At 34.9% G+C, this 19981-nt stretch overlaps 1 protein-coding gene across 14 annotated transcripts in view; it reads left to right on the forward strand.

Moving 5' to 3' along the window:
- The window catches only part of WDFY3 (WD repeat and FYVE domain containing 3), a 279628-nt gene that overhangs the window by 122239 nt on the left and 137408 nt on the right, over nt 1-19981 (forward strand). For all 14 annotated transcript variants that reach the window (XM_045473462.1, XM_045473464.1, XM_045473463.1 and 11 more), the window contains 5 exons: nt 7394-7586; nt 8828-9014; nt 11335-11501; nt 16749-17216; nt 18195-18296. In XM_045473462.1, coding sequence (XP_045329418.1) covers nt 7394-7586; nt 8828-9014; nt 11335-11501; nt 16749-17216; nt 18195-18296 — 1117 coding nt within the window. The remainder of the gene's footprint in view (nt 1-7393; nt 7587-8827; nt 9015-11334; nt 11502-16748; nt 17217-18194; nt 18297-19981) is intronic.

Raw genomic sequence — 19981 nt, forward strand, 5'->3', positions numbered from 1 at the left:
CTCAAAAATAAACATTTAAAAAAATTAAAAAAAAAAAAAACATGGTTACAGAAACTAATAGCTGAGGCTGTGATCCATAGCAGATGTGTGGCAGGAATGGGAGCCTGGCTCTTCCCACTGCCTAGTCCAGTGTCCTATAGTGCGTCACTTCCTTGTTTTAGTTTCTCATCACAGGCCGGACACTGCTGTCAAACACCAATGGAGACAAACATATTAAATGTTTTCAGAAAACATATTGTTTATGATAGATGAAATCCCTGTGTTTATCTTATGTGACACATGGTTTCCTGGAACCTTAGCAATTGGTACTGCTTCATGTAGGCATTTATTTTTGTTTGTTTAGATTTTTGTTTATTTGTTTTGTGTGTGTGTGTGTTGATATAGCCAGTTATTTCGCTGCCGCACTTGGCTATCCTTAATGACACAGTCCCTGAAAGTAGGTTTGATTAGTGTATGGGAGAAGAGGAATGAGATATAGACTCTTCGGTTTTCTATTGTATAGAATGAAAGGATTACATGAGATTATTTCTGAGAATCCTTTTGCCTTTGAATAATAACTAGTTATTTTTTGTTTTATATTTAAAAAAAATTTTTTAAGTTTACATCCAAGTTAGTTAGCATATAGTGCAACAATGATTTCAGGAGTAGATTCCTTAATGCCCCTTGCCCATTTAGCCCATACCCTCTCCCAACCCCCTCCACTAACCCTCGGTTTGTTCTCCATATTTAAGAGTCTCTTATGTTTTCTCCCCCCTCCCTGTTTTTATATTATTTTTGCTTCCCTTATGTTCATGTTTTTTTTATCTTAAAGTCCTCATATGAGTGAAGTCATGATATTTGTCTTTCTCTGATTTCGCTTAGCATAATACCCTCTAGTTCCATCCACGTAGTTGCAAATGGCAAGATTTCATTCATTTTGATTTCCGAGTAATACTCCATTGTGTATATATACCACATCTTCTTTATCCATTCACTCATTGATGGACATTTAAGCTCTTTACATACTTTGGCTATTGTCACTAGTGCTGCTATAAACCTTGGGGTGCGTGTTCCCCTTCGAAACAGCATACCTGTATCCCTTGTATAAATACCTAGTAGTGCAATTGCTGGGTCATAGGGTAGTTCTATTTTTAATTTTTTGAGGAAACTCTATACTGTTTTCCAGAGTGGCTGTACCACTTTGCATTCCCACCAGCAGGGCAAAAGAGATCGTCTTTCTCCGCATCCTCGCCAACATCTGTTGTTGCCTGAGTTGTTCATGTTAGCCATTCTGACAGGTGTGAGGTGGTATTTCATTGTTTTCATTTGTGTTTCCCTGATAATGAGTGATGTTGAGCATTTTTTCATGTGTCAGTTGGCCATCTGGTTGTCTTCTTTGGAGAAGTGTCTTTTCATGTCTTTTGCTGATTTCTTCACTGGAGTATTTGTTTTTTGGGTGTTGAGTTGATAAGTTCTTTATAGGTTTTGGATGCTAACCCATTGTATGATATATTGTTTGCAAATATCTTCTCTCATTCCATTGGGAATTTAGTTTTGCTGATTGTTTCCTTCGCTGTGCAGAAGCTTTTTAGTCTGACGAGGTCCCAATAGTTCATTTTTGCTTTTGTTTCCCTTGCCTCTGGAGACGTGTTCAGTAAGAAGTTGCTGCGGCCAAGGTCAAAGAGGTTTTTGCCTGCTTTCTCCTTGAGGATTTTGATGGCTTCCTGTTTTACATTTAGGTCTTTCATCCATTTTGAGTTTATTTTTGTGTATGGTGTAAGAAAGTGGTCTATGTTCATTCTTCTTAATGTCGCTGTCCAGTTTTCCCAGCACCACTTGAAGAGACTGTCTTTATTCCATTGGATATTCTTTCCTGCTTTGTCAAATATTAGTTGCTGTATGTTTGTGGGTCCATTTCTGGGTTCTTTGTTCCATTGATCTGAATGTCTGTTTTTGTGCCAGTACTGCATTGTCTTGATGGTTAGAACTTTGTAATACAGCTTGAAGTCCTGGATTGTGATGCCTCCTGCTTTGGTTTTCTTTTTCAAGATTGCTTTGGCTATTCGGGGTCTTTTCTGGTTCCATACAAATTTTAGGATTGTTTGTTCTAGATCTGTGAAGAATGGTGGTGTTATTTTGATAGGGATTGCATTGAATACGTAGATTGCTTTGGGTAGTATTGACATTTTGACAATATTTATTCTTCCTGTTCAGGAGCAAGGAATCTTTTTCCATTTTTTTGTGTCTTCAATTTCTTTCGTAAGCTTTCTATAGTTTTAAGTGTATATATTTTTCACCTCTTGGGTTATATTTATTCCTAAGTATTTTATGGTTTTGGTGCAATTGTAAATGGGATCGATTCCTTCATTTCTCTTTCTGTTGCTTCATTGTTGGTGTATAGGAATGCAACTGATTTCTGTGCATTGATTTTATATCCTGCCACTTTGCTGAATTCATGGATCAGTTCTAGCCATTTTTTGGTGGAATCTTTTGGGTTTTCCATACAGAGTATCATGTCATCTGCGAAGAGTGAAAGTTTGACCTCCTCCTGGCCAATTTGGATGCCTTTTATTTCTTTGTGTTGTGTGATGGCTGAGGCTGACTTCCAATACTATGTTGAATAACAGTGGTGAGAGTGGACATCCCTGTCTTGTTCCTGACCTTAGGGGGAAAGCTCTCAGTTTTTCCCCATTGAGGATGATATTAGCGGTGGGTCTTTCATATATGGCTTTTATGATCTTGAGGTATGATCCTTCTGTCCCTACTTGCTTGAGGGTTTTTATCATGAAAGGATGCTGTATTTTGTCAAATGTTTTCTCTGCATCTATTGAGAGGATCATGTGGTTCTTGTCTTTTATTGATATGACATGTCACACTGATTGTTTTGCAGATATTGAACCAACCCTGCATCCCAGGTATAAATCCCACTTGGTCATGGTGAATAATTTTTTTAATGTATTGTTGGATCTGGTTGGCTAATGTCTTGTAGAGGATTTTTGCATCCATGTTCATCAGGGAAATTGGTCTATAGTTCTCCTTTTTAGTGGGGTCTTTGGTTTTGGAATCAAGGTTATGCTGGCTTCATAGAAAGAGTTTGGAAGTTTTCCTTCCATTCTATTTTTTGGAACAGCTTCAAGAGAATAGGTGTTAACTCTTCCTTAAATGTTTGGTAGAATTCCTCTGGAACGCCATCTGGCCCTCAGCTCTACTTTTTGGGATATTTTTGATTAGTAATTCAATTTCTTTACTGGTTATGGGTCTGTCCAAATTTTCTATTTCTTTTGGTTTCAGTTTTGGTAGTTTATATGTTTCTAGGAATTTGTGCATTTCTTCCAGATTGCCCATTTTATTGGCATATAATTGCTCATAATATTCTCTTATTATTGTTTTTATTTCTGTTGTGTTGGTTGTGATCTCTTTCATTCTTGATTTTATTTACTTGGGTCCTTTTTCTTTTTGATCAAACTGGCTAGTGGTTTATCAATTTTGTTAATTCTTTCAAAGAACCAGCTTCTGGTTTCATTGATCTGTTCTGTTTTTTTGGTTTCAGTAGCATTGATTTCTGCTCTAATCCTTATTATTTTCTGTCTTCTGCTAGTTTGGAGTTTTATTTGCTGTTTTTCTTCCAGTTCTTTAAGGCGTAAAGTTAGGTTGTGTATCTGAGACCTTTCTTCTTTAGGAAGGCCTGGATTGCTCTATACTTCCCTCTTACGACCTCCTTTGCTGTGTCCCAGAGGTTTTGGGCTGTGGTGTTATCATTTTCATTGGCTTCCATGTACTTTTTAATTTCCTCTTTAACTTCTTGGTTAGCCCATTCATTCTTTAGTAGGATGTTCCTCAGTCTCCAAGTATTTGTTACCTTTCCAATTTTTTTCTTGTGGTTGATTTTGAGTTTCATAGAGTTGTGGTCTGAATGTCTGCACAGTATGACTTGATCTTTCTGTGCTTACTGGGGCCTGATTTGTCTCCCAGTATGTGATCTATTCCAGAGAACATTCCATGTAGACTGGAGAAGAATGTATATTCTGCTGCTCTAGGATGAAATGTTCTGAAATATATCTGTTAAGTCGATCTGGTCCAGTGTGTCCTTCAAAGCTGTTGTTTCCTTGTTGATTTTCTGTTTAGATATCTGTCCATTGCTGTAAGGGTGGTGTTGAAGTCCCCTACTATTGTATCATTATCAATGAGTTTCTTTATGTTTGTGATTGATTTATATACTTGGTGCTACCACATTTGGAGCATAAATATTTACAATTGTTAGGTCTTCTTGGTGGATAGACCCCTTAATTATGATATAATGCCCTTCTTCATCTCTTGTTATAGTCGTTATTTTAAAGCGTAGATTGTCTGATATAAGTATGGCTACTCCGGCTTTCTTTTTATCGACCATTAACATGATAGATGATTCTCTGTCCCCTTATTTTCAATCTGAAGGTGTCTTTAGGTCTAAATTGGGTCTCTTGTAAACAGCATATAGATGGATCTTGTTTTCTTACCCATTCTGTTACCCTATGTCTTTTGATTGGAGCATTTAGTCCATTGATGTTTAGAGTGAGTACTGAAAGATATGAATTTATTGCCATTATGTTTCTTGTAGAGTTGGAGTTTCTGGTGGTGTTCTCTGGTCCTTTCTAGTCTTTGTTGCTTTTGTGGGGTTTTTTCTCCCCTCATCTTTTCTCCCCTTAGAGAGTCCCCCTTAAAATTTCTTGCAGGGCTGGTTTAGTGGTCACACACTCCTTTAATTTTTGTTTGTCTGGGAAACTTTTAATCTCTCCTTCTATTTTGAATGACAGCCTTTCTAGATAAAGAATTCTTGGCTGCATATTTTTTTTTTTTTATTCAGCACATTGAATATATCCTGCCACTCCTTTCTGGTCTGCCAAGTTTCTGTGCATAGATCTGCTACAAACCTGATCTGTCTTCCCTTATAGATTAAGGACTTTTTTCCCTTGCTGTTTTCATGATTCTTTCCTTGCCTGAATATTGTGAATTTGACTATGATATGCCTTGTTGATGGTCGGTTTTTGTTGAATCTACTTGGAGTCTTCTGTGCTTCCTGGATTTTGCTGTCTGTGTCTTTCCCCAGGTTAGGAACGTTTTCCACTATGATTTGCTCATATAACCTTTCTACCCCTATTTCTCTCTCATCCTCTTCTGGGACCCCTATGATTCTGATGTTATTCCTTTTTAATGAGTCACTGATTTCTCAAATTCTTAAATCATGCTCTTTTGCCTTAGTGTCCCTCTTCTTTTCAAATGCTTCGTTTTTCTGCATAAGTTTGTCCTCTATACCACTGATTTGCTGCTCTGCCTCATCCATCCTTGCCACTGTGGCATCCATTCAAGATTGCAGTGCAGTTATAGCATTTTTTATTTCATCATAACTAGCTTTTACTTCTTTTATCTCCACAGAAGGGGGTTCTAATCTATTTTCAACTCCAGCTAGTATTCTTATTATTGTGTTTGTAAATTCTGGTTCAGACATCTTGCTTGTATCTGTGTTGATTAAGTCCCTAGCTGTTGTTGCTTCCTGCACTTTAAGAACTAGTTATTTTTAGAGTCAACAAATTTAAGGAATTAAATCCAGTTCATTTTTGAGAACAAAGATTTGATTTGTAAAACAGTAGTTTATTTTTGGGTTTGTTTTTATGTTACAGATTAGATGCCATCTCTAATGGCATCCATCTCTCTAATCACATAATTGGTAATACACCTTTATGAGCATCGATGATGCTACAGTTGACTATTTTTTTCATATTATCTTTTTTGTTGCATTGAATACATATGGGAAAATATAATACCTATTATACATGTTAAGTCAGTAGGCAATAATTTCTCCAGCCATTTGTGTGTGTGTGTGTGTGTGTGTGTGTGTGTGTGTGTGTGTGTGTGTGTGTTGGGGGACGGAGGGTAGAATGCCTGTATTTACTGATGCTGTAACCATATTACTTCTCTGAATTCTTTCTTAGTCCTTTTTTTTCCAGCCTGATAATTTGGTAGCTATGGATTAGAAAGCCCTTGTACTGAAGTAAATTTTTGCATTGAAGGAAGTAGGAAAGGTAAAACCTAGCTTCCACAGATGAAAACTATGTAAAATTATTTTTTTCTACTTAGCTGTTTCCCCATAGATCGTAAAATACTCAAATTTCATGAGGCACTTTCAGGAGGATAAAATTTACGTAAATTATAGTTATTTTATTTATGGTATATACACTTAAAAATATTTACATGAGAAATTTTAGCAAAGAGAAGAAAAGTTCACTTTTCCTGAAGCTGAGTCAAGATTAAAAGACAAAAATGCATTGAGAGAAAAAACCCTAGCTGAATTCTGCAAGTAGTGGCTCTTAGTGCTTTGAGCACTTGTGTAATGTGTATTCTGCAAATTATAGTTAAGGAATATGTTTTCATCTCAAAGTTTAAAACGTTTTGAATATTCTTTGAAAGCCAGGCCATAGAAGATTTTTGGCTACTAGATGTAATTGAAAGACACTTTTGAATTAGGATGATTTTATTATTGTAATACCCCTTTCTTATTGTATAGAAATTGTAACAATTTGAAAGTATTTTTAAAGACCTGTTTTTACTTTTTTTTTTAATTTGTTTTTTAATATTTATTTTTGATGGAGGGAGGGAGGGAGAGAGAGAGAGAGAGAGAGAGAGAGAGTGTGTGTGTGTGTGTGTGTGTGTGAGAGAGAGAGAGAGAGAGAGAGAGAGAGTGTGTGTGTGTGTGTGTGTGTGAGCGAGCCAGGGAGGGACAGTGAAAGAGTGAGACACAGAATCTGAAGTAGGCTCCAGCCTCTGAGCTGTCAGCACAAACAGGGGGCTCAAACTCACACACTGTGAGATCATGACCTGAGCCGAAGTTGGAACCACCCAGCTAACTGAACCACCCAGGTGCCCCCTGTTTTTACTTTCTTACCTCCATAAAACTGTCCATTTTAGAGAAGAAAATTCCATCTCACCTATGACAAACTAAGAACTAAAGAGCCAAATTAGAAAACTAAAATGTTGACCTCGAAAGTTACTGTTGATTTATTCTGTTTCAAAGAGTCAGTGTGCAAAAATACCACAGAGAGGAATAGATACACAGAAGGCTTTTCTTTCTTTCTTTCTTTCTTTCTTTCTTTCTTTCTTTCTTTCTTTCTTTCTTTTCTTTCTTTCTTTCTTTCTTTCTTTAAATGAGCTGATAAAAGTAGGGCTGCCTTACTGTTTTACCATAACACACTTCTAAATTATAGGTGTCTTTTTTAATGTTGCCTAAGGTAGAGAACCCATCATTGTGGCTTTAATGATATCACTTAATACTAACCCTGAACTCTCGGGGTTTTTAATCATCAGATGTAGTCCTTTTCTAGCTCCTCCCTTTACCCAACCATTCATTTATTTAAATACAGATATGTTTTGTGTTTTTTAGATCTTAGTGAAACTCTGCAGTTTTGTTTCTCCGGCGGAGGAGCTGGCTCAAAAAGATGATCTCCAGCTTTTATTCAGTGCAATAACCTCTTGGTGCCCTCCCTACAACCTGCCGTGGAGGAAGAGTGCTGGAGAAGTCCTTATGACCATATCCCGTCACGGTCTTAGTGTCAATGTAGTGAAGTATATTCATGGTGAATATTTCTTTATGTTCATTTTAGGACCTCTACGTTTCTTCCAGTTTTCTCTTCTTCATATGATGACAGATTGCTTTTTATTTCTCAGTTCTCTAAAGGTTCTATTTTAAATTAAAAACTATATTTGCCAGGAGAAAAAAAAAATATTCTTTGTTTGTGAGGCATTTCAAATGTGAGAAATTTTTATATGTTCCAAACAATAGATATATACAGACTTGAAATAATTTCATTGTCATGTAAATGTTTAATCATAATGTAAGTTCTGTGTCAGCCTGTTCTTTCCTACTCTTCTATGAAAAAAAAACTATATTTGAGATACTATACTTTAAAGCCTTTCTGAAGATACTTCATAAATGGATGACTATGTATCCAATGTAGCATAAATGAAATTAGGTAGATTCTTTACCAGCACTAGGGAGAAATTATCCATTCTGTTCAAGTCCTATATAAGTGTCAGCTATAATGTCTTTATAGACATTTAAATGTCTAAATAGAAGACAATGTACCATCTCAAATACTTCACTTATTATATATTTTTTCCTGAAAATCCTTCAAAATAATTTTTAATACAACTTTTTTACTCACCTAACATCAGTCCTTCATTAAATGTTCTTGCCTCCATTTCTGTGTTAAGTCTTTTTAGCCTTTGTTATATGATACTGGGTTTTTTTAGACAAATAAATTTCATTACAGATATGAGAAAGTCTTTTTTGAAAAGCCTTCAATCCTCAATGTCAGTAATAGGTACAACTTTGCTTTAAACGAGTAACAAGTAGTGCAAGCATAATTTAAAAAATTTTATTTCCCAAAGTATTTCTGTATCTCATTGTCCATATTCACTCTAATTTTAGCTTTAAACTAGTTATGGATTTTTATTTTTAAACATAGAAGATAGGGTTTTTTTCTCTTTCTTTGACTATACTAATATAAAAGCTCAAAAATGTCATTTGGCAGCATTTTGTTTAATGAAAAATATCCAAATATGGTGTAAAAACTAGATAAATGTCAACTATTTTCCAACATTTCCTGTTTTACCCTTTGTTTACTACTTAGAGGCAGAGCTTTTCCAATGAATATATATATCATATTTACTTTTAGAATGTGTAACATTTATCTTATAATATTTCATAGATTAATACTTAATGTTTCACTTAATGTTTTATTAAACACAGTTAAGAATCAAAATTTTCTTAAGCAATTGACATAAATAATATGTATTTAATTCTTAATTCTTACAGAAAAAGAATGTTTATCTACATGTGTTCAGAATATGCAGCAATCAGATGACCTGTCTCCCCTAGAAATTGTTGAAATGTTTGCTGGGCTTTCTTGTTTCCTCAAAGATTCCAGTGATGTTTCCCAAACTCTTTTGGATGATTTTCGGATATGGCAAGGATATAATTTCCTTTGTGATCTCTTGCTTAGGTAAAATCCCACAATTTAAGAACATATTTTAAATGTCTACTCAGTTTTTTTCATCATTGGGAACAGCGTGGTTTGGGGTTATGGAAAAAAAGGAATTAATGATTTAGTTAATGTATACTTTATCCCCTTGACTTTAATCACTTCATTTTATTCCTGTTCTGTCAACAGAGTACAAAAAGTGAGTTTAAACTGACAAATGCGGGCTACAAACTTGGTGGAGTCAGTGGTTAGGTGTGAAAGTGTATGTACTCTTTGGTAGCTGAGGAAAAAGAGCTTAGGTGAACTAATGAACATCTTCGTAAAGTGTAAACGCTTCTCGCTTAGTTACATTTTTAGTATTTCTTACTATACCAATGGTTTATTAATGCAGTGAATAAGAATAATTATGTAGATTGAATGAGACCTTACAAATGTATATATAAAACAAAATGTTTCACTAGCCCCCTTTTCCACCCCAAATGTTTTATACATATCGTGGGAAAATGGCTGGTTGGAATTTTATTAGGAAGAAAATACTCATGCCTCATTAGTTGTTTTGGCTCTTTACTTACTTGTAAATCATTTGGTTTGTTGTAAACCAGTACTATTTTGTAAACTCCTTATATGTGACACCAGTTTAACCCAGTTGCCAGTACTACTAGGCAACTTCCCAGAAGAGAATTTTGCATATATACCCTAATTTACAAAGGAGGACATAAAAGTTGATGAAATAAGCCTTTCACATTACTAGAGGGTGTTAATTGGTGTAATCCTCTGAGGACACAGGTTGGTCAGATATTATCAAGAGCCTCAAAAATGTCGATACTCTTGATAGAATAATTTCACTTATGTTTATTAATCCTAAAAATATAATTGTGAATATTGTAGGCAAAACTTTATGCATATTAATGATTCTGAATTCTGATTTCTGCTGGCCGTCCCCCGTCTCTCTCTCTCTCCCCAAATTTGTGGTTGGCTCTTCATGGCCATTAAAAGAATATGTAAAGAGATTTTATATAAATGGAAGAGCATTTGTATTGACACTGGTAAATGGAAAAAACAGGTTATAAAATTCTTTATATGGTATAAAAATAACTACTATTAAGACCAAACTTTTTACAATAAAAAAGTACATAAACCATATCAAAATGTCTAAGTTATGAGCCTAAGCATATTTCTTTTCTACTTTTGTACATTCTCCAGCTTTATTAATTTTTTTTGAAGTTTATTTATTTTCAGAGAAAGAGAGAAAGGGGGGAGGGGCAGAAAAAGAGGGAGAGAGAGAATCCCAAGTAGACTCCATGCTGTTAGTGCAGAGCTAGATGCAGGGCTCTGTTCCATGAACCTTGCTTGAGATCATGACCTGAGCTGAAATCAAGAGTCAGACACTTAACTGACTGAGCCATGCAGGTGCCCCCTCCAGTTTTATTTTAATGAGAATAATTAGTTCTATTAGGAAGCCCCAGTAAATCTTACTCTTTAAAAAAGATAGTTTTGCACGCCATTTTGTGTTCTCAAGCCACAGTCAAGAAATAATTCCATAATGACTCCAAATGTTCCTTTAAAGAAACATTGTTTTAAAAAATTGTTAGACTCTAAGGACTATTTAATGTATTCTAATGAGTACTTGAATTAATTAATACAGATAAAGACTTAAAACTTTCCAAGAAATTAATTTTTGAAAGTTAACTGAGAAATTGTCTTTGGAAAGAAATGGTTAATAAGATTTTTGGTTGTAAACAGTGAAACTTTATAACCTTGGAAATTTAGGAAACTTAAGAGAGATTTAATCTAATTCTTTTATTTTGAAAAAAATTTTTTAACGTTTATTTATTTTTGAGACAGAGAGACAGAGCATGGACGGGGAAGGGTCAGAGAGAGGGAGACACAGAATCCGAAACAGGCTTCAGGCTCTGAGCTGTCAACACAGAGCCTGACACGGGGCTCGAACTCACGGACCGCGAGATCATGACCTGAGCCGAAGTCGGCCGCTTAACTGACTGAGCCACCCAGGCGCCCCTAATTCTTTTATTTTGTAGATACTTTCTACCAAAGGCTAAAGTGAGCTATCTAAAATAACACTGTTAAATGTAAAATCAGCACTTATATATGAGGTCTTTAGACTATTTAATATAATTTGTTTTCATTATGGTGTAATGTCTTATAATAAAATTTATAGATTTTAAAAAATAGTATGTTTTTGTATAGGAAAACTTGTACGATGAAACCTCTTGGAGTGCTTTATATATTATTACATGTACAAACTGAAATTTTCTTTCTGTGTTAAATTTGAAAATACAACAAGAGAGAAAAAATATTTACTAAACCATACTTTTCCTAGATTGGAACAAGCAAAAGAAGCAGAATCCAAAGATGCCTTGAAAGATCTGGTTAATCTGATAACTTCCCTAACAACATATGGTGTCAATGAACTAAAACCAGCTGGTATTACCACAGGGGCACCCTTTCTATTGCCTGGATTTGCAGTACCTCAGCCTGCAGGCAAAGGTGAGTCCTTTTTTTTGTTTGTTATTTTCCCCTGTTTTGAGCCACTCAGAGAAACAGAGACAGAATAAATTAGTTTGACTTTGATTTCTCTTTATGGTACATGTGTAAAGGTAATATGCTGTTTTTCATTAGAGTTAATGGTTTCTTTATGGTGCAAGTTCTTAAGTGACAGTCTTTAGCAGATCAAACACTTCAAATATATATATATATATACACATATATATATATATATATATATATACACACACATATACGTATATATACACACACACACACACATATATACACATATGTATATATAATGAAAATATTATAACATCAGTGAAATTTACATCTTAATATTTCATCTTAACATTCAAACAACAGTCGGAACGTGCCTTTTTTGAACATTGGCATGCTAAAGCATTTCCAATTTACATGGTTGGAACTTCAGTAACACGCTGATTGCCATGTTTTTCTCTAGAAGATATAAACAGAAAGCATGAGGTACAAGTGCTTATATTGTAAAACTGAGCAATGTAGGTATAAAGAAGTTGTATTATTTCTTTCAGGTCAGAGAATAAATTTTATAGTTCAGATTTCCTAACTTTGACTCCTTATCTAGTGATTCTTTTACTAAGAAACTTTGTTTAGTTAATAACATTTAGTTACTTAAGAGTGCAAGCTAGTTTTACTGTTTATTTTTTTTTATAAAAAATATTTTTTTTAATGTTTATTTCTGGGAGACAGAGTACAAACAGGGAGGGGCAGAGAGAGAGGGAGACACAGAATCTGAAACAGGCTCCAGGCTCCAAGCTGTCAGCACAGAGCCTGACACAGGGCTCAAACCCACAATGTGGGGGATCATGACATGGGTTGAAGTCAGATGCTTAACCGACTAGCCACCCAAGTGCCCTATTTATTTTAAATGCATAATAACTGTTATGGAATATGATAAGCCTCAAGGCCTCTCATAGTTTCTTTCCTGTGATTGTCACTAAATATTCAATATAGTTATGATATTTGGGCATAAAATTTAGCCAGAAGATATCAACATGTGTGATTGTTTAAATTCCACAGTATGTTATCTATGTATTTTATGACATAGAAGTCAATGGTTATAAATTTTTTTCTTCAGTGAGAATAAATGGATATACTAGAAAGTCCTAAATTTAATTCACTGGAGAAAATTCTATTGAAAAGTCATGACTTAGGTTGGAGTTGTCAGACAGACTTCCTACAGTGACTTGTACTGTCAGTCTGTAGGTTGTACAGAACTCTTCAAGTGAGTCTTTGTGCAGTAAGTAGAAATCCAGGCATATCTTACTGAGTAGTTAAGCGTTTCATTTTATTTAATTATTAAGAAAAAAATAGGACTCTCAAAAAACTTCTAATTTACAGACTGTAGCTTGATTATTCTACAACTATTTGAGTTAATTTAAAAATATTTCACAGTATTCTTCCAATTTTAAACTTTATTATTGTTTCACTTGGTTAATCCGATCATGATAGTGGTATAATAGCTGGTTATATTCGCATAATTTTGCAATGAGAGAATTAATGCAGCAAAATTAACCTTCCTCGTATGTCTGCCTCATATTGTCCCATCTGTAACTGGGATAGTAAAATACATAACCTTGCAGGGTTAACTGTGAGAATCCAGTGACCTAATGTGAAAGAAAGCAAGGTTAACTAGAAAGGACAGTGCCCTAAGAATCAGAATTCATATGATTGTGAGTTATCTAACCTTTCTAAATATCACTTTCTTCGTCAGAAAAATTAATATAATATTCTATAAAATGAATGGATCAGGATCATTTTGAGTTTTAGTTATAACTCAAAAGATAGCTATATCCCATGGCCTGCATTGTAGGGTTATTGTGCTGACTAAAGGAGATAGCTCTATTCACATAAAGAGAGTATGGAATGTCTTTTTTCTCTGGTCAATAGTTGAGACATAATTGGCATATATTAAAATTTGTCAATTTTTAGTGTCGAATCTGATGCATTTTCATAAAGGCATATGGTTGTGCAATCACCACCATAATCATGATATGGAATATGCCCACCCTTCTAAAAATTTACTTGTTTCCCTTTCCATTCAGTCCCTGCTTTCCCACCAACTTGCTAGCAACCATTGATCTCCTTTGGTGTTGCCCTTTCTAGAATTTCATAAACTGGAGTCATAGAGTATGTAGTTTTTTATATTTGGCTTCTTTCAGTTTTGTGATTCATTCATATTATTTCATGTATCTGAAGTTCCTTTTTTGGGTAGTATTTCATTTGGATATGTCACAATTTGTTTACCCATTCACCAATTGACAGCATTTATTTAACTATCATGAATAAAGCTACTGTGAACATTTATATGAAGCAAGTCTTTGTGGGGACATATATTTTCATTTCTTTGGAGTAAATACCAAGCAGTAGAATTGCTGGGTCATATGGTAAATGAATATTTAACTTTACAAGAAACTGCCAGACTGTTTTCTGAAGTACTCACTCCAGCAATGTAAGAAAATTTGCTTTACATCCTCAGCAGCACTAATGGTGTTAGTCTTTTTAATTTAGGTAATCTAGTGAGTATATAGTAGTATCTAGTTGTGTTTTCTAATTTACATTTTTCTAAATGATTTTGAGCATCTTTTAATGTGTTATTTTCCATTTGTATCTCTACTTGGGTTCAGGTGTCTGTGCCCAGTGTTTGATAGGATTGTTCATTCTGGGATTTTAAGAGTTCTTTAGATATTCTGGATAAATCGTTTATAAGATATATGTATTTTTTGTGTTATAGTATGTTTTCCCGATCTTAACTTGGCCTTTTTCTTAGTGGCATCTTTAGAAGAATGTAACTTTTAATTTTGATAAAGTCCAGTTTATCATTTTAAAAATATTTTGTAAGGAGGCACTTGGGTGGCTCAGTTGGTGAAGTGTCCAGCTTTAGCTCGGGTCATGATCTCACAGTTCTTGGGTTTGAGCCTCACATTGAGTTCTCTGCTGTCATCGTGGAGCCTAGAACCTGCTTTGGATCCTCTGTCTCCCTCTCTCTCTGCCCTTCCCCAGCTCGTGCATACGTGTTCGCTCGCGCTCTCTCTCTCTCTCTCTCTCTCTCAAAAATAAATAAACATTAAAAAAAATATTTTGTAGGTTTGACCTCAGATTGAAAAAATGTTACTTAACCCCAAATCCGTAAAATTTGTGTTTTCTTCTAGGAGTTTCATATTTTGATTCTTATATCAACATCTGTGATGCATTTTAAGTTAATATTTGTATATGGCAGGGAATACGGTTTTTTTCTTCCAGTATGGGTATCCAAGACCTTTTGTTGAAAAGACCATGTATAGCGTGCCTGGGTGGCTCAGTCAGTTAAGCGTGTGACTCTTGATTTTGGCTCAGGCTATGATCTCATGGTTTGTGAGATCGAGCCCCATGTGGGGCTCTGTGCTGATGGCATAGAGCCTGCTTGGAATTCTGTCTCTCCTCCTCTCTTCCTCTCCCTCCCTCTCTCTCTACCTCTCTCTCTCAAAATAAAAAAAAGGCGGGGGGGGGGGGGAAGACCATGTACAAACATATATCTGGGATTCTTTTTCAGTTCCGCTCCATGGATCAATGTGTGTCTGTCCTTAAGCCAAAACTATAATTTCTTGGTTACTGTATCTTTTTTTTCTTTTTACTGTATCTTTAAAATAAGTCTTAGAGTCATTTTAAATTGTCTAATTTTGTTTTTCTTTTTCAAAATCACTTTGGCTTTTCTATATCCTTTGAACTCCATATAAATTTAATCATGTCAAATTTTGAAAACAAAAAACAAAAGCCTGAGACTGAGAGTTGACTGAGAATACTTAGAATGTAAATCAACTTGGGGAGAATTGACATCTTAACAATACTAAATCTTCCAATCCTTTTCATTTTTTAAAGAATGTCCACACCAGGGGGCACCTGGGTGGCTCAGTCAGTTGAGCTTCCAACTTCAGCTCAGGTCATGATCTCGTGGTCCATGAGTTCAAGCCCCACATCGGGCTCTGTGCTGACTCCTCAGACCTGGAGCCTGCTTCTGATTTTGTGTCTCCCTCTCTCTCTGCCCTTCCCCCGCTCACTCTCTGTCTCTCAAAAATAAATAAACATTAAAATATATATATGTATATATACTAAAAAGAATGTCCAAGCCAGGATTAGTTTTTCTAGTTCTGTGTTTATCTTCTTTTTAGTTTTTTTTTTTATGTTTTAAGTTTATTTATTTATTTTGAGAGAAAGAGCACAAGTGGAGGAGGAACAGGAGGAAGGAGAGAGAATCCCAAGCAGGCTCCATACTGTCAGCACAGAGCCTGATGACATGGGGCTCAAATTCACGAACCTTGAGATCATGACCTGAGCCGAAACTGAGCCACCAGGCGTCCCTGTTTGTCTTCATTTAAAAATCCAGCTTTTTCTTTAAGGCACTATGTTAATTTCTTGACACTATGTTAATTTTTTGGTCATTTAACAAATGACCTATACTTCTAATAGTTGTGGGGCTGGGGACAGTTTTTAGAGGCAAACCGTTGTTTTCAGGTGCATCGCATACTTTCTGTGTTAATTTCTGTATAATTATTTTTACTAATTTGCCTCACAAGAGCCATGTATACAGATTTTTTTTTAAGTTGGTGTGTTTGAAAACCAGATGTTTAAAAATATAGCTAATAGCTAGCCATAAATTGCTTTAAGAAACATATACGTAAAGAAATTGCACTTCTAGCTTGAAAACAAAATAAATTTTCAAATTAAAATTTATGGAGGTTCTAGTGTAGTCATTATAAAGGGAAAACTGGAACTTAGAGAATTTTCAGACTCCTGTTTTCCTGCCTGCATTCTTGCTGCTCTCTGGCCTCCGGCTTCAGGCTAAAGGTTTTTTCTTGAGAGGTAACTGTTCTTACAGACAAGGTCTGTCTTGCAGATAATAAGAAGTGAAATCCCTGCACATTTCCAAATTCTGAAGCCTGGGCTTACATAACATGCTTTATTCTCTGTAACAGTCTAACGTTTCAACATATACTATTCTTGAATTGGAATATTCATAATGATGCATTAAAAGTTTAATCAGTATTGTTATTTTTAATGAAATGACTGAAGCTAATTAGTAGGTAATTTAAGAATTTTTGTGAAAATGGGATGTGTTCTTAGTAAATAGTTGATAAATATTACAATTCGTGATCTGTTTAAATAGACTAGTTTGCCATGATTTAAAATGTCACATAGTACCTACTTTTGTGTTCTTGTTTTCCATTTTAGGTCACAGTGTGAGAAACATCCAAGCCTTTGCAGTTCTTCAGAATGCATTTTTAAAAGCAAAAACCAACTTCCTTGCCCAAATCATTCTTGATGCCATCACAAATATTTACATGGCTGACAATGCCAATTACTTCATCCTGGAGTCACAGCACACACTGTCACAGTTTGCAGAAAAGATTTCTAAGCTCCCAGAAGTACAAAGCAAATACTTTGAGATGCTGGAGTTTGTTGTTTTTAGCTTGAATTATATCCCTTGTAAAGAACTCATTAGCGTTAGCATCCTCTTAAAATCTAGCTCTTCTTACCACTGTAGCATTATTGCAATGAAGACGCTTCTTAAGTTTACACGACATGACTACATATTTAAAGATGTGTTCAGGGAGGTGGGCCTTCTGGAGGTCATGGTAAACCTTTTGCACAAATATGCTGCTCTCTTGAAGGATCCAACTCAGGCACTAAATGAACAAGGTAAAGCATTTTCCATTCACTTTTTATGATAAAAGGGTTTGGGCAGCATGTTTTGTTCATGTTTTGCCATTTATTTGGCGATAGATTTGAATGACTTACTCATCTGCATTGTGATATCCTTGCAAATAATTCACACACTTAACTTGTTCATTCAACCTCTGTTAGGGAATTGGGAAGGAGCAGGGGCCATTGTAGTAGAAAATAATTTACGGTAAAAATTAAGGGAAACATGGTCCACATGACTCATGGCTGCTACTTTCTGCTTCTAAGAGGGAATTTAAAAAGCTCCTAGAAAGATTTGGAAAGTTTAGGTGCCTCAAAATGTTTTTAATTACAGAGAACAAAAATATATATCTTTTTAGTCATGTTATGTATATACACGTGTATTATTATTTAGGTACTGTAAATTTGATATTTTTCATCCTTTCTAATAAATCCAATAAAAGCATAGCAGTTTCTGGCATTTAAGTGTTAAATATGTTGAATTAATATAGTTTGAATAGATGCACTATTCATAAACTTTTCTTTCTCTTTGGTGCCTTAAAATCTAGCATCCTCTTGTTAACTGCTTTGATTAGGAAAACCTTTGTGAGAAAAATACTTTTAACTTTGGCATCCCCCCCCTTTTTTTAAGTTTTTATTTGAATTCCAGTTAACATATAGTGTTATATCAGTTTCAGGTGAATGATCTAGTGACTCAGCAATTCCATATATCACCCAGTGTTGACATTTTCCTTTTTAATATTTGTTAGACAGTTGTAACTTTCTAGCCACACCAAAATAAAACCTGTGAACACTGATTTTGACTTTATTTTGGTAGCCGGTGGACATGTGTATCATTTTTAAAGGTTGCATTATATCAATTGCATTAGTGGTAAAAGTGAATATTAAAGAAATAATTAAATTATCAAAAACCTGAATCAAAAACAAAATAAGCATACAACTTTTGTGATTTGAACCTTTGATCCTTTTTCCTAGGGGACTCAAGAAATAATAGTTCAGTTGAAGACCAAAAACACCTGGCTTTGTTGGTTATGGAGACCTTGACAGTGCTGCTTCAAGGATCAAACACAAATGCAGGTGACTAGCCAGGCTACTAGCAAATGCTTTCAGAGAGTGTTCTGTCTGATTTTATCTTCTCTAATGATTCTTGCTTCTGAAATGTCCTTATCACTTATAGAAAAAACTATTGATTCAGTGATGGTTCCATCCTATGTAGAAATGCAAGGCTTTCAACCTTTATTAGTCTATTGGCAAAGTATGTAACATTATTATTATTTCAAAATATGTTCTTCTATTTTATTGCTGTTTATAGTATGCCTTGTTTTTGAAATAGTTTGTTTTTTTATTTACATATTATACTCTTAGTTGAATGGCTTTGCTTATTTTCCAAAATATCTGCTCTCTATGATGATTTTCTTAATTTTTAGTAATTCAACTTAAAGTATTATAATGTTACATCTTTAAGGAAGTATTGAAAAGTGATTCTCTAATAAAACTTGCCTCTCCCAGGTAAAATGGATTTATTAAGTCTTTATCTTCGGCCTCAACTTCTCTTCAGTTCTTTTCTGCCCATGATTGACAGTACACTTGTATTTGTAAAATACCACTCTTGCTCTTAAAAAAAGATTACTTGAAATTTTAGCCAACATCAGAAATCTCTCAGGCAACAGTGTCAATACAGTTCGAGAAGAGTATTGGGAAGATGAATCGAGATGAATAGGCTGGGTTCAGATCATAGAGAGCCTTTTAGGCCATGCCAAGGAAATGTGAATTGTATTTTAAGTATTATGGGAAGCCACAAATGGATGAATGAGTGAGCGAACAAATAAGTGAGCTAGTGAACACATGCATGTCTATTTGCCTGAGTATGCAAAGGAACTCAATATTCAACATATTTAATATGTATTATGTGTCCCAGGCACCATGCTAAGTGTTAGAGATACAAAGATGATTCTTGCCCTGAAGGAATTACCACCGGATAGAAAAAGATGTAAACATGTAATTATATGTCATTACTTAAATACAGTTTTGGCAAATGCCAAAACAGAGTTGAATGAATTCAGTGTGTAATTTAAGAACGATATTACTAACTATGTGATCTTGGGCACATAGTGCTTTGCTCACAGTTAAGTGTTCAGAAAATAATAGCCATTATGATTATGTAATGCGGACTAACTGGCCACCTGGAAGTAAATACATGGCTTTCCGTGTGCTAAACCTCAGCACATGACTTTAACGCTCACTTCTTACAAAGTTTGCAAAGAGAAAGTCATTAAGTTGAGAGGACAGTGGCTGCTACAGCAAAATACACTGACATCTTTTCACTCAGGAAACATTTATAAAAATACAGACTTGGAGGAAATCCCAAGTTTAATGGGGACCAAACATATAACCAAATAATACTAAACTGTTTGATATAAGTTATTGTAATAGTGGCATATACCAAGTACTCTAAAAGCATAAAGCTTTAAAGCTGGGCTATTTTAGGTATCAATCCTGTTCTGACACTTGCTAGCTGTGTGAACTTGGCCATGTTACTTAACTTCTGTAGGTCTCATTTCCTCATCTGTATAACAGGGGATGAAGAATCAATCTACAAGGCTTTGGAGCAGTACAGTGATTGCTTTTTATTATAGAGTTTGTCTTTTTTTATTCGTGTGCTCGACTTACCTGAAAAGTTCGGTTCCTTGCAATGTTACTCATTGTAGAATAATTTATTCCATTCCTCTCTTGCTACTATTTTGAATGTCTCATTCAGTTTA

Source organism: Leopardus geoffroyi, chromosome B1 (genome assembly GCF_018350155.1).
Source record: "Leopardus geoffroyi isolate Oge1 chromosome B1, O.geoffroyi_Oge1_pat1.0, whole genome shotgun sequence".
Classification (NCBI taxonomy): Eukaryota; Metazoa; Chordata; class Mammalia; order Carnivora; family Felidae; genus Leopardus; species Leopardus geoffroyi.